At 55.4% G+C, this 14386-nt stretch overlaps 1 protein-coding gene across 1 annotated transcript; it reads right to left on the bottom strand.

Moving 5' to 3' along the window:
• Nucleotides 1-3362: 3362 nt before the first annotated feature.
• LOC131094564 (keratin, type II cytoskeletal cochleal) lies at nt 3363-13782 on the bottom strand. The gene is made up of 9 exons (XM_058042218.1): nt 13399-13782; nt 12476-12684; nt 9709-9769; nt 8989-9084; nt 8169-8333; nt 7583-7708; nt 5977-6197; nt 5424-5458; nt 3363-4538 (listed from the first exon to the last, which is right to left on the bottom strand). Exons 1-9 carry the CDS (start codon nt 13780-13782, stop codon nt 4354-4356), a joined length of 1482 nt encoding a protein of 493 aa, XP_057898201.1. The 3' UTR covers nt 3363-4353.
• Between the last annotated feature and the right edge of the window lie 604 nt (nt 13783-14386).

The following is a 14386-nucleotide window of genomic DNA, read 5'->3' as shown; positions in this document are numbered from 1 at the left end:
CAGCCAGACCAACCAAATGACCCCAGCTGCTCCTCATGGGGGCCCTCCAGACCCTTCACCACCATCGTGACAATCCTCATCCCATTTCCCATTTTCCTTTCTGGCATTCAGGTTTGGATCCTGGAGCAGCAGGAGAAGGTGCTGGAGACCGAGTGGAGCTTCCTGCAGAATGACAGAGCAACATCAAGGCCATGCTCAGGGCATTTATCTGGAATTTGAGGGAGAAATTGGGAGCCTTCAGCCGCAGCAGAGCCCAGTTACAAACAGGCCTGAGAGCAGCAAAGCAGGATTGGGAAACCAACAGGAAAATGTGAGTAAAAAACAGAGAAATGCAACTTCAGAGATCAAAATGTTGCTTGAAATTAGTGAACAGACAGAAACACTGGACCTTTTGGGGTAGCAAATGGTTCCCAGAAAACTCGTAGGTGAAGATTAAAGAGATTCACCTCTAGTAGATCCCCATGGTGGAGGTGAATAAGATGGAAAGATCTCAGTACAGAAAGTAACATCCACATTTACAGACACATGGATGAAGCAGAATATCCCTATTCCACATATTCTTTCCCTTCTTCCTGACTCAGAAATTCAGATTTCCAAGTGTTCAGCAGCTATTTAAGGTCACACAAAAGCAGTTCTGCAGCAGAAACCTCTCTGAAAACACATTTGTTTTCCCACGGGCTACAAAACAAGAGTAAGGTATCCCAAAACACTGTCTGGGGAGAGGGAAAAAAAATCAGAGTTTCATTTGTTTCACTTGTGGCCCGAAGGAACTCAAAGAATGAGGGAATTGTGCTGAAATCCAGCAAAACCTCCCATTTTCCCACACAGGTCCAGGGATGAGTAGGGCCTGCACACACATGCCCAGGAGGAGCTGCTTGTCCTAAGGAAGGTGAGCAAGGGACTCAGCAGCTGAACTTTCCCCACCTGGTTTGGGTTTTTGGGTGGTTGTGGTGGCTTCTTTCCCCAAGGCAGCACAGGAAACAAGTACAAGCAGAAGCTGGGTTTGTTCAAGCTCCAGTCAGACCCCAGATCCCAGGAGCCAGAGCACGGTCATGGCACCAACCCTGAGGGCAGCCCCGAGTTTGCTCCCCCTCCTCAAATTCCTCTTTCCATCCCCAAAGCATCTCCAGAACACGGAGAGAGTTCTCTTGGCCAAAGGCGAGCTGGAAGCCAAGGTGGAAGGGCTGAAAGAAGAGGGTGGGTATCAAGCTGGATATCAGGAAAAGCTCTTCCCCAGAGGGTGGCGGGGCTCTGAACAGGCTCCCCAGGGAATGGTCACAGCCCCAAGGCTGCCAGAGCTCCAGGAATGTTGGGACAATGCTTTTGGGCACGGGGTGGGATTTTGAGGAGCCTGCGCAGTGCCAGGGTATCGCTGGCTGGGATCTCTGTACAGATCACGAACAGGACGGGATTGCTGAGGAACGCGTCCCAAGCTGTTTTATTTTCCAGCATCAGTCTCATTACACGGTGATGGCAATGGGAAGCTGCCAGCAGCTCACATCCTCAGCAGCAGACAAAGAACTCAATGTTACAACTTCCTTTAAAAGTTTTTTGACCAATCACACAAAGCAAAAGCACACTGACAGCAGTTCTATCCAATCACTGTAGGCACATGTACCTGTGGTTAAAACAATGCTTGCTTATTTCAAATACAATACCTGCTTGCAAGCCTTAAAACACAATGCACAGAGCTCCATTATTAAGCTTCAAACTTCCTAATATCTCACTAGATAATCTTTTCTGTAGCTTGGGGAGTTATTCTAGCCAAACATTAATACACAGACCATTGTTCTATTTGTCCTTACTTTTCTACTTTTTACATAACTTTTCTGCTGACCTATCTCATGGCTATTGCTCAGCTCTAATCACAGTTCTGCTGTCTCTGAGCCTGCCTTTTGCAGCTTTCCCAAACCCCTCACCAGGGGTTGGACTGGATGATCCCTGTGGGTTATTTCTCAGGTATCCCATGGCAAGGTGCTGATGCCCTGGCAGCGGGATGTGTTCCTGCTCTTGGCACACCCGGCAGAGTTTCCCAATTCCTGAGAATGTTCTGCAGAGAGGTGAGAGGTTTTCCTCAGGGTTCCAGCAGTTATTCCCATTTCCCAGCTGGATTCAGAAGCCTGTTATCCTGGGGGAGCAGGGTGTGGCCCAGGGCTCATGGTGTTTGATTGTGAAATGGTCACCACAAAGGGGACCCAGCTGGACATCGAGGGTGGCACCAGTCTGGGGCTGGACTGGCAGCACAGCAGGCACAGCCCCTGTCCCCACCAGAGCTCCATTGGCTGCAGCCCCAGACACTTCTGTGAGGGTCAGCAGCCAAATTCCCACCTGGATGGAGCCATTGTGGGCATCAGGGCCTGGCACAGGGACACTGTCTGCAGGAGCTGGGCACGAGCCCAGGCCTGGCAGCAAAACAAAGTGAGAGCACCTGGAAAGGGTGGGGTGGGGCCCAGCTCTCTTCAGGCCAACTTCAACTGCACAGAAACACCCCCCACTCCCTGATCTGCTCTGGTGTAACTCAAGATGTGTTTGGGGATGTGCAACAACACCTTTTGAGCTGTCTATGGGATACGGAACTGCCTTCAGTAGAAGGAGGGAAGGTTTAGATGGGATATTGGGATGAAATTCCTTCCTGTGAGGGTGGGGAGGGGCTGGGATGGGTTTCCCAGAGCCGCTGGGGCTGCCCCTGGATCCCTGGCAGTGCCCAAGGCCAGGCTGGACAGGGCTTGGAGCACCTGGGACAGTGGGAGGTGTCCCTGCCATGGCAGGGGTGGGATTGGATGGGCTTCCAACCCAAACTATTCCATGGCTGTGATTTTATTTGGAGGAGATGAGAGTCACTGCAGGCAGCAACCCGGGACAGCTGGGCTGGCACAGATGGTCCAGAGGCTGGAGGGAGAAATCAGGATCACCAGGGCCAGGTGAGAAATTGTGAGCACCAAGGACCACGTGAGAAGTTGGGAACACAACGGGCCCCGTGAGCACAGCCATGAGTGGGAATTGCTGTAGGGAGGGCGGATTTGCTGCTCCTGAGAATTCCACAGCCACCCTTCCTGATAATGGAGCAGCTTGTAATCCAGGAGGAAGAAGGGCTAAAATCCCACTCATCCCTCCCATTAAAGCCAGATTCCATTTCAGTCCTGAGCTAAAACCATGACTCTGAACAAAGTTCCCCCATCCCTCTGCCCAGACTCCAGGCTGGCAAAATCCAGCCAGGACGGAGCTGTGCAGGCAGCAAACCCCAAAGCCTGCCCCCAGAGCCAGGGCAGGCTCCAGACCTGGCAGGAAGGTGATTCCTGTGTATTTCCCAGAGCTCCTGAGCACCCAGGGCAGCACAAAGAACTTGGCTGAGACCGGACATGCAGCTAAAAGGGAAACTTTAATAAACGACTCATGAAAGACATAAAAAGCATAAAAATCCAACCCAAACCATAATGCCAGGGCAGGGCTGAACATCAGCACAAGAACCGGGAGCAGGTCCTTGGAGTTAGGTCCCTAAAAACTCTTCCTACTGCAGTAACAACAATTTCCCTGGTATGTTGAAGACCCATTTTGGCAGGAACAAGGAGTTTTTGGAATGGGGCATCAACTGAATCCTCACTGGAGGAGACTCCAGATATCACTAAATACCCTTAAGTAGGGAGTGGTAAACAGAGACACCCAAAAATAGGGAATTTTTCTCCCAATTCAGTGTGACTCATGGAATTTGAAGTAGCTTTAGATCCCTCAAGCTTTGGGCTTCGTTTAAAGAGAGGGAAAAGGTTTAGGAGGTTCTTGAGGAGTTATTTTGCTACAAGGAGCCTGAAATCAATTTGTCAGTGCTGCCTTTGGTCAGAAACAGCTTCAGTCACAGAAGAATGTTGAACCCCAACCCTGAGCCCATTTCCAAAGAAAATAAGGGGAGACCAAAGCCTGTTTTCTTCCTGGTATATTTAAAAAACCCAACGCAGGGTGAGCCCTCAGCAGGGGCCGAGGAGCCTGAGGGATTGGAGTCTTCCAAATCCTGTTAGAAGGGATTTAGAATCTTCTGGTCTTTTGCAGAAGCACAGCAGAAATGTGGGATTTGCCTTTCCAAGGGTGAAACCCAGCTCGGAGCAGGGGGTACCAAGCACGAGGGTAACAGCAGGGATACCCCACCTGCATCCCGGGGTAAATTTCACCCCTCAGGCTTGATCCTGCTCCCAGAGGAATGGCTGAACTCCAAGAGTGCAGGATCAAGCCCCGGCAGGGCACGGGCAGGGCCTCAGCACTGCAGGCGTTTTGCAGCCAATTCGTCCTGCAAAAGGCTCCAAGGCTTTTCTTTCCATGGTTTCCCTCAGGTGCTGGGGGGAATGCCGAGCTCCATTCCTGGAGTTACTTCCTGACGCTTCTCCGGGTGGACGAGGTGGTGGTGATGGTGTAGGACTTGGAGGAGCCCCCAGAGGAGAAGCCAAGGGCTCCGCTGCCCATTCCTGATCCCAGGCTGAGGCCTCCGATCCCTGCTGCCAGGAGCCCGCTGGAGCTGGAATATCCACCGCCACCGCTGGAGCTGACCACGGCTGCGGGGAGAGGAGCAGCGTGAGCACCTGGAACCCCCAGCCACGGAATCCATTGGCTGGGGAGAACACTAAATCACACCCAGTGCCCCTCCTGCCACGGCAGGGACACCTCCCACTGTCCCAGGCTGCTCCAAGCCCTGTCCAGCCTGGCCTTGGGCACTGCCAGGGATCCAGGGGCATCTTCTTGGAAATCCATTCCAGGCCCTCCCCACCCTCACAGGTGGGGAATGTCCCAATATTCCCATCTAAATCCCATCTATTCCCTTCCCGATATCCCATCTAAACCTCCCCTTTTTCAGTTTGAAGTCCTTCCTTCTTGTCCTGTCACTCCATCACCCAACCTGGCTCAGGATTCCCTGAGCTTGGAGAACTCATGGAGAACCCCTAGAAAATCCATGGAGAATCCCATTTCAAAACACACCCAGCTCATCTCCCGGTGCCCCAAAGTTGTGGGAATGTGGTTCCCCAATTCCCAGCAGGAATGAAGTGGCTGAAAATCAGAGCCACTGGTTTGGAGCATCCCTGCATCCCTGAGAGAGCAGCTCCTGCCCAAGGTCCGGGCCAGGTGAGGATCCAACACTTCCCAAGCTGGAAAAACACCCTCTGCCATCACCTGTGCAGCAATTCCCAACCCAGGGAATGCATTTCCCACTAGAGCTTTTCTATCCATACAAAAATGGGAGGAAAGGAAGATCCCTTGGCCCCAAGTCCAATTGCATCCGGGTGAGTTGGAGCTGAGCTCGGGATGGAGCCCCAGCACCAGCCCCAGCCTCAGGGTGCTCCCACTAAGGAGGGGCTGAACTGGGTGAACTGGGACAGCCTGGGCTCCCTTTTCCAAGGGTTTAGAGTGAGGTGGAACCGCGATAAACAACAAAATCCACTCACAGATGTTGACGTTGCCAACTCCATCGCCAGCCAGCCTGAAAAGACAAAGGCAAGGGGAGGGATTAAACTCAGCTTTCCTTGGCCCTGGGCTCGAGGAGGAGGGGGACAGAGGCAGGGAGTTACTGCTCCAGCTGTACCTGATCCAGGGAGGATCCCTGGGCCCTCCAGGGCTTTGTTCCAGCCCTGCCTTTCCCAGCTCTGTTATCACCATTCGGGGAGGACAGAGCACAGAGGTTCTGTCCTAATCCCACAGGGATTTCCACTTGGAAATGTTCTGCCACAGCATCAAACATGATGGAAACCAATTTTTTCATTCTTCGCCTATTTTCCCCAGGTTTTTTCCTCCCCCAGAATCTGCCAGTTTGCCTCTTCAGCCAAAGCACTTCCAGGACCAGAACGCAGTTTTTCAAAGGTTTCCCTGTCTGCATTTCCTTGTGGAAATCAGAACTGGGCTCTCACAGCGTTCCCAGGCAAAGGGAGCAAAGGGCTCCCAGACCCTTCCCAGAGGGAACCCAGGGAGTCTTTGCTCACCAACCCCCCCAGGTGTGCTCACCTGCTCTCCTCGCCCTCCAGCAGCTTCCTGTAGGTCGCAATCTCGATGTCCAGGGCCAGCTTGACGTTCATGAGCTCCTGGTACTCCCGGAGCTGCCGGGCCATGTCAGCCTTGGCTTTCTGCAGGGCATCCTCCAGCTCGGCCAGCTTGGCCCTGGCGTCCTTGAGGGCCATCTCCCCGCGCTCCTCAGCCTCGGCCACGGCCGCCTCCAGCTTCGCTCGCTGCAGGGACAGAGCGGCCACATCAGGGGGCTCCTGATCCCTGGGGGAGCATCCTGGGCTCCAAACCTCGGGCTGCGCTGCCCAGACCCCTTTGTGGATCTGGAGCTCGACTGGATCCCTGCGACTTCATCCCTACCTGGCTTCTTGGGCACTGGATGGAGATGGAAACTCATCTCCTTCCAAGGTCTCCCAGAAGAAGACCAAGTTTCTCTCTGGCTACACTTTTTCCAGGGGATCCTCAGCTTCCCAGTCCCCCACATCCCACAGATCCCTTGGGGTTCAGGAAAGCTCAGGTTTTCTCTGCTAATTTCCCCAGTTATTTCAAAGCTGGGCAGGCTCTGGCTGAGATGTGGGCAGGACTGGAGCACACCTGGTGCTCCAAACACCCACACCCACCCCAAGACCAGGCCTGTGGGGCCCCAGGAACCCTCAGCTGTGCCCCCACACCTCCCAAACCCCCATGTTTGGCATGACGGGCTCCCTAGAGGCTTTGTGCTCCCGTCCTTTGTCCAAGGGAGCCCCACCAGAACAGCTCTTGGCTGGTGCCAGAGCCTCCCTGCCCTGAAACCAAATAATCCGGGATGAATCACCCGGTTTATCTGGAGCCTTGGGAGCTCCAGGCCAGGCCTAAGCCACGGCCCTGATAAAGCGATAAGACCTCAGTGAAAGCGAACAGAGCTCCCCAAATCTCTGTGTGTGTGCCCAAACATGGTGCTCCCTGCTGTGAAAGGGAGTGGGCAATGATCCCAGGAACAGGAGGCCACGAGGGTTGTGTGGGGGCCCCTCTGTGTCCCAGGGGCGATTTTCACTCGTCTTCTCCCAAATCCAACCTTTCTGGCAGGATCACCCTGCTCCCAGTGCTCTCCCTCCGCCTGCAGAACTAAAATCCTTCAGGATGAGCAGTGTAGGCCCCCCAGAATGGTTCTTACAGACCACGGAGTTGTGAAGGTTGGAAAAGATCTCCAAAATCACCAAGTTCAAGGGGTTGTGTGACACCCAGACCCCTGAAACATCCCTACCATCACAGAATGTTAGGGGAGAGCGAACATTCCCTCTTGGCCAGAGCTGGAAGGGACCCACAAGGACCATCATGGCTCAGCACATGACAACCCTAAAAACCCCACTAACCCCGAAATTCAACACTTGAGAGTGTGGTCCAAAGGTTCCTGGAGCTGTGGCAGCCTTGGGGCTGTGACCATTCCCTGGGGAGCCCCTGTTCCATGCCAGACATCCTCTGGGGGAAGAAGCTTTTCCCAGTGTCCAAAGTGACCCTCCCCAGACCCAGCTCCAGCCACTCCCTCAGTGCTGTCCCCAGTCCCCAGAGGGCTCAGAGCCACACCCCAGCTCCGAGGCCAGAGAAGGACAGGAGAGGGGCAGCTCCTCACCTGGGCCTTGGCATTCTCGATCTCGCCCTGGATCCTCTGGATGACCCTGTTGATCTCCGTGATCTCATTCTTGGTGTTCCTCAGGTCATCCCCGTGTTTCCCAGCTGTCACCTGCAGTGCCTCATACTGGGACAGAGCAGTGGGACAGAGTGATGGGGTGAGGATGGCAGGGAATGAGCAGGATAGAGCCCCCCCCTCATGGCACAGGGGATACAGGTGCTGACAGAGCTGGAGATCATGGAATCGTGGAATGGTTTGGCTTGGAAGGGACATTAAAGCCCATTCAGTGCCATGGGCAGGGACACCTTCCACTGTGCCAGGGCACTCCAAGCCCCATCCCACCTGGCCTTGGACCCTTCCAGGGATGGGGCGGCCACAGCTTCCCTGAGAAATCCATTCCAGGGCCCCCCCACCCTCACAGGGAGGAATTCCTTCCCAATATCCCACCCATCCCTGCCCTTTGTGCACAGGGAAGCCATTCCCCGTGTCCCATCACTTCAGGCCCTCTCCAGCTCTCCTGGAGCCCCTTTGGGCACTGGAAGGGCTCCAAGGTGTCCCTGGGTCCTCCTCCCCTGGCAGAGCTCACCTTGCTCTGGTACCAGGACTCGGCCTCGGCGCGGCTGCGGTTGGCGATCTCCTCGTACTGCGCCTTCACCTCGGCGATGATGCTGTCCAGGTCCAGGTTCCGGCTGTTGTCCATGGACAGAATCACCGAGGTGTCCGAGATCTGGGCCTGCAGCTCGTTCAGCTCCTGCAGGAAAACCAAGCCTGTTCATCAGTGAGGTTTCAGGGTCCCTCTTTTGGAAGCCAATTGAAGAGAGAATCCAAGGAGAGAAGGGAGAGGGAGGTGGGTAAGGATTCCATCAAAATAATTATTAATGAGGAGGGAAGCAACCTTGCAAAGCACAGAGCAACAACCAACAGCAGAGCTGGAACTGTTTATCCCTACTTTGGCAGCAGGGCTGCTTGTTTCACTGTTATCCCATCCCTTAGACAACAACCCAGCTAGCTGCAGAACCTGCAGGGGCCAAATTCCAGCACCTCTCTCAAGGATCTGTGTCCAGCTCAGGTAATCCCTCCTCTTGCAAACAATGGGGAGGAGGAAGAAGCCTGGAACAAGCAGCTTTCCTTCATTTCTGTCACACAGCACCACCTCCCCCAGCCACTCATTTTCCTTGTTTTCATACAAACAGCATCCCAAATACAGTGCCTGCAATCCATCCATCCCACATCCCACACAGGCAGAAATCTGTGTGACAATCCACAGAATTCAGAGGAATCACTTCACTTGCAGGCACAGTTTTGCTTATGGAAGGAATGACTCCATGAATCCATCACCTTCCCCACGTTCATTTCCCAGCCAGCATTCCCTGTTCTCCCCCTCTGAAGGACAGAAGGATCCTCACCGCCTCATGGAAAGCCCTCAGGAAGTTGATCTCATCTGTCAGAGCATCCACCTTGGCCTCCAGCTCCACTTTGTTCATGTAGGCAGCATCCACATCCTGGAAAAATGAGGAATAAACCATGGAGATTGTGGAGCTTTGATGTCTGAGCCCACCCAGCCTCTGGTGGCTTCCAAAGGAGTTCTCCAAACCAGCTCCAGGTGTCCCAGTGGCACCCCAGGGCCTGCAAATCATCTCCCAGGGCACTGAACGCTGCTGGAGTGCAGATCCTGAGAGTCCTGGGGATCCCTTGGATCCCTGTTTGGAAGTTCAGCGTCAGGCTGGACACAGAGACCTCAGGAAAGATCCGGCATCATCTCCAATGCCCCTGGGACCCAGCAGCTCTCCCCTGCATGTGTGGAGACCTCCAGGCTTCCCCTGAGCTGCCTTTGGCTGGAATTCTGCCCCTCAGAGCTTCATCAGAGCTGGAGTACACTGTGAGCGGGGCAGAGAGTAAACTGTGAGCAGGGGCAAACACGGGGAAGGGCTGCCCTCACTGCTGATCAGTCCCAGGGAAGAGCCGTGCCTGCCCCATGCCTGGAAGTGTGCAGAGCTGGACGGGGCCTGGAGCACCCAGGGCCCATGGAAGGTGTCCCTGCCCATGGCAGGGGTGGGAATGGGATGGACTGTAAGGTCCCTTCCCACCCATCCCATGTGGATTCTCTGACCTACGAGGATATTCACCTTCTTGAGCACCACAAACTCATTCTCGGCCGCCGTGCGCTTGTTGATCTCATCTTCATACCTGCCAAGAGAAAAAGGGATTTCTGTGAAATTAGAGCCTGTATTAAAGGAAAAACATCTCAGTGAAAGGTTGTCCCAGTTCTCTTCTCTATCCCTCCATTTCTTGGGAGCCAGCCCAGCACCTCCCCAGGGCTGGTGCACCAGAGGTGTCTGCTCTGGATGAGCTGCTCCATCACCACCACCTGAAACCGTCCCCTCCCTGCTCCCCCAGAATCCTTAAAATTCCCTGTGCTCCAGAAGATTCCTGCTCCTCCTCTGGGGAGGACCCAGGCTGTGCCCCCACTTTGTCACCAACCCTGCAGGGAGAGACACAAACAGATCCCACAAACTCCTCTGGGCTGATCCCAGCACTTGCTGGAGCTGCTTCCACTCTGCACTTCCCTACTCCAGACTGCTGGCAACACTTTGCAGGTGTTGAACACGTGGCACTGTTCTGGGAAGAGCCAAAGGTAATTAATTACCCTCATTCTCCTCCAAAGCCTCACTAAATTCCAGTCTTGGTGACTGCCGTTCTTTAGGTGTTCACCCTCAGATGAGGGGCTCACCTGGAAATCTCCAGGGGTTCTCCTAAAGGTCTCCAGCAGATAAAAATCCCTCTCCACAGATTGTACAGGACCACCACTGATTTGCAAACCCGGATCTTGGAGCCCACCTGGACCGGTCTGTGCACTCCCAACCTGCCCAAACATCCAGCCCCAACCTGCTCTGGGCATCTGGGAATCCTGAAAGCCATCCAAGGAACAGAGCAGGAAGCACTTTGGCTGTTCGGGAACTGTTGCCAGGTTAAGGCTCTTTATTTACATGGGCCCTGCATGGCCAGAGCTGGAATTTGCCTTCCAAAGCAGGAGCTGCTTCACCTGCCCAGCCTCCCCCTCCTGCTCCGACCTGGAATGCTGCCCATTCACACCAGGATCAATGGACGTTGCCCCTCTGGAGGTCACTGAGCTGCCAGCGCAATTCCAGAGGAATAAATCCTGGGAAGTGACGCAGAGGCACCACCTCTGCACACCAGGGATCAGCAGAGAGAGGTATAAAAACAGTGAATTCCTCCAGAATGGATCACCAAATTCCTCCTCTCCTTGGGGCAGCTCCACCAAGCTGGTCAATGAGCTGGTAAAGCATGGAGTCTTGGAATGATCTGGGTTTGTAGAGACCATAAAGCCCATCCCATTCCTACCCCTGCCACGACAGGGACACCTTCTGCTATCCCAGGCTGCTCCAGCCCTGTCCAGCCTGGCCCTGGGCACTGCCAGGGATCCAGGGGCAGCCACAGCTGCTCTGGGAAATCCATTCCAGGGCCTGCCCACCCCCACAGGGAAGAATTTCTCCCTAAATCGTCCAATACTGTCCCAACATCCCTCTGAAAGGCCAGGACACTCCTTGGAACTGAGCCCTGTGGGCAGCATGGCCCCAGCTGGCCCCACACCCTCTCCCAGTTCCTGAGTTAGGGGCTGGTGTCATCCCTGGAGCCTTTCCTCCCCTAAACATCACCTGGGAATTCCTGTGGAAACCAAACCTATGGAAAAAAGGCCACAGGCACCCCCAGAGCACATCATGGTTTAGGTTTTCCATCTATAACTGAGATTTTCTCCATACAAACAGGGAGCAGCAGGTGCTGCATTCCAGTTACTGCATCCTCATCACTCAGCTCCTAATTCCTGCTTCCCTTCCATTAGCACACAGAGAGTTTGGCTTTCCATGGATCTGTAGCCTAAAGGAATAAATCCATGAGATTAGGACTGAATCCATGGGAAATGTAACTAAACTTTGGGGTTTAATCCCTCTGGCTGCAAACCAGCTCCTTGCAGAGATTCCAAGGCCAGCTGTGGATGGAATAACCAGGCAGGGCTGGGGGCAGCATCATTCCCAGGCAGCTCTTTAGGAATCTCTGGGTACTGACCCTCCCTAAACACACCCTGGGGATTATCAGCTCTGTTTGTTTGCAGTTCCTGCCTGATCCAGTTTGCCAGCTCCGTCCTATTCTTCCCTTTTCAGAGGCATTTCCCGGCTGGGCTGGGCCGGGCTGGGACAAAGGCCACCTTTCTTCTGGGGCTCCTCCCAGGGGACACTGAAAAGTCACTGAAGAACTGCAGGGCAGCTGCTCCATTCCCTGCCCAGGGAATCAGCCCGGAGCTCCTGCGGAACTCTCGGGGCTCCAGCCACCCCAAAGAGCCACTTCTGACCCTGAGGAGGCCCCAAAGCACCACCTCCAACCCAGGGAGGCCCCAGAATGCCATGTCCAAGCCTGAGGAGGCCCCAAAGCAAAGCCAAGAGGATGGAGGCACCAGCCCATGTAGCAACAAGGTGCCAGAAAGGAGCAGGAAGAATCCAGGCAGCTTTCCTGGACTGAACACCTCATTCCAGGCCAGAAAACATCTCCCCCCTGGCAGGAGAGCTGGGGGACATTGAGCCCAGCTAAACACCTGGACTGAACACCTCATTCCAGGCCAGAAAACATCTCCTCCCTGGCAGGAGAGCTGGGGGACATTGAGCCCAGCTAAACACCTGGACTGAACACCTCATTCCAGGCCAGAAAATATCTTCTCCTTGTCAGGAGAGCTGGGGACATCTGTGCCCAGCTAAACACCTCATTCCTGGCCAGAAAACATCTCCCTAGCAGGGGAGCCAGGGACATGCGTGCCCAGCCGCTGGCCCAGCCAGCAGCTCCACCACCCCGTTCGTTATCAGGGGGACACCGATACTTTACTTGGTCTTGAAGTCCTCCACGAGGTCCTGCATGTTCTTGAGCTCTCCCTCGAGGCGCCCCTTGTCGGCCAGGAGCCCGTCCAGCTGCCGCCGCAGGTTGCTGATGTAGGTCTCGAACATGGGAGCGATGTTGCTCCGCGTCGTCTTCTGCTCCTGGAGCAGGCTCCACTTGGTCTCCAGCATCTTGTTCTGCTGCTCCAGGAACCGCACCTGGGAGGGAGCACAGGGGTCACTCGGGATGGTGGGAGAGAGGGGAGCTGGCACTGCAGGGCATGGAAGGGCTGGGCTGCAGGTGGGAATTTGGGTAGCACCCAGGAATTTGGGTGTTTATAGAAGCACCAGAGGAGGGTCATGGAGACCACGCTGAGGAGCTTGGCTGCTCTGGGACCTGGTTTGTGACTTTGAGGAATTAAAGAAAAGCAGATTCTGCTAGGCTGACACTTGACAGAAACCTGCCCCAGACATCAAACCCTCCAACTGCTCCAACTCCAGGGCTGGATTCCTCACATTTCGGGAATTCCAGAGCGGGATTTACACAAGGCTAGTTAGTGCAAGAGAGCCAAGATGTGCAGGGCAGCATGAACACCCAGGGCAGGCTCTGGTTCCATCTGCTCTCCTGGGACAGCTCCCTCCAGGAGCCTCTCCCTCCCCAGATTTGGTGCTGGGGTGGGGGTGCACAGCCTGCACCCCCATTTGAGCAATCCCAGGTAAATCAGGGCTGCAAAGGCAGCCCGAGCAAGGCAACCTGTTCCGTTGGCAATGCCAGCAGGACTTTACATCGAATAATAAGAATTATTTGATTGCAGTGGGCAAATCCCACCACGTTCTCCAGGACTGATCCTCACCCCATTTGTGAGCAAACCAATTCTGGGTCCCACCAACCGTTCAGCACCCCCAGAGCTCCAAGCCAGCCCAAGCCCTCACCTTGTCAATGAAGGAGGCGAATTTGTTGTTGAGGGTCTTGATCTGCTCCTTCTCCTCCTTGCGGACCCTCTGGATAGTGGGGTCGATCTCCAGGTTGAGGGGCGTCAGGAGGCTCTGGTTGACGGTGACCTCCTGGATGCCGCCGGGGCTGAGGCCGCCCAAGGCGGCTCCCCCATAGCCGTAGCCCGAGCGGACGCTGAAGGAGCTGCCCCCGGCCAGGCTGACCCTCTTGCCGGCCGAGCCCAGGCTGTAGAGGCTGGCGCTGCCGAAGCCGCCGGCGCGGCCGAGCGCGGAGCTGCGGCCGGAGGACACGGAGCTGACCCGCACCTGGCTGAGCGCGGGCCCGGCGGCCGAGCGGGAGCTGAAGGTCACCGAGCGGGACATGCTGCTGCGAGCGGCGCTCCGGGGGTGCCTCCTGGATGCTGCGAAGCTCGAGGGGCTGCGCTGGAGGCCAGCGGAGTGAGAGCGCTGCCGCCGCCTTCGCCTTTTATCCGTTAGAAAAGCTGGGCTTGGCCCAAGGGCACCGCGGGGATCGTTTTACGGCTCGGAGCTGGGTGTGCCTGGCTGCATTCCCACCCTCCGGCGGCAGGGAAGGGCCGGGGAAGGGACAGGACACACCTGGCGCTGTCCCCGCTGCGCTCCTGCGGCACCTGCGTGTGCGCCGAGCCCAGCCCTGCTCCCCGACCCTGCTGGGAGGATCCCCCGATCCTGTGCCCCGGGAGGGACACAGGGAATACACACTGGGGAGGATTTGGAAGCGCTGCAGGCGGGTTCTCCCCTGGGCAAGGCGCAAAGCTGATAAAGGGGCCCCTGCGCCAGGTCCTGGCTGTTTAATATAAACCAGGGCACTGCCAGCGGCGCCCAGAGCCTGCTGCCCAGGGGGACGTGTTTGCCCTTCCCTCTCCTGCTAATCCCTCAAATAAATACTTAAAACCGAGGTGGGCTAGGAGGGTTGCATCCCACCCAACATTTAGTCCACACTCAAAAG

The sequence above is a fragment of the Melospiza georgiana genome, chromosome 29 (genome assembly GCF_028018845.1).
Source record: "Melospiza georgiana isolate bMelGeo1 chromosome 29, bMelGeo1.pri, whole genome shotgun sequence".
Lineage (NCBI taxonomy): Eukaryota > Metazoa > Chordata > Aves > Passeriformes > Passerellidae > Melospiza > Melospiza georgiana.
The sequence above is the reverse complement of the archived record's forward strand: the minus strand, read 5'-3'. Positions and strand labels throughout refer to the sequence as shown.

Coding starts and splice junctions, on each gene's coding strand:
- LOC131094564 (XM_058042218.1), bottom strand. CDS start 13,782: ATGTCCCGCTCGGTGACCTTCAGCTCCCGCTCGGCCGCCGGGCCCGCG. Junction 8,334..8,988: donor TGAGGGCTTTCCATGAGGCG/GTGAGGATCCTT, acceptor GTTTTCCTGCAG/GAGCTGAACGAGCTGCAGGC. Junction 4,539..5,423: donor AGTTGGCAACGTCAACATCT/GTGAGTGGATTT, acceptor CTCTCCCCGCAG/CCGTGGTCAGCTCCAGCGGT.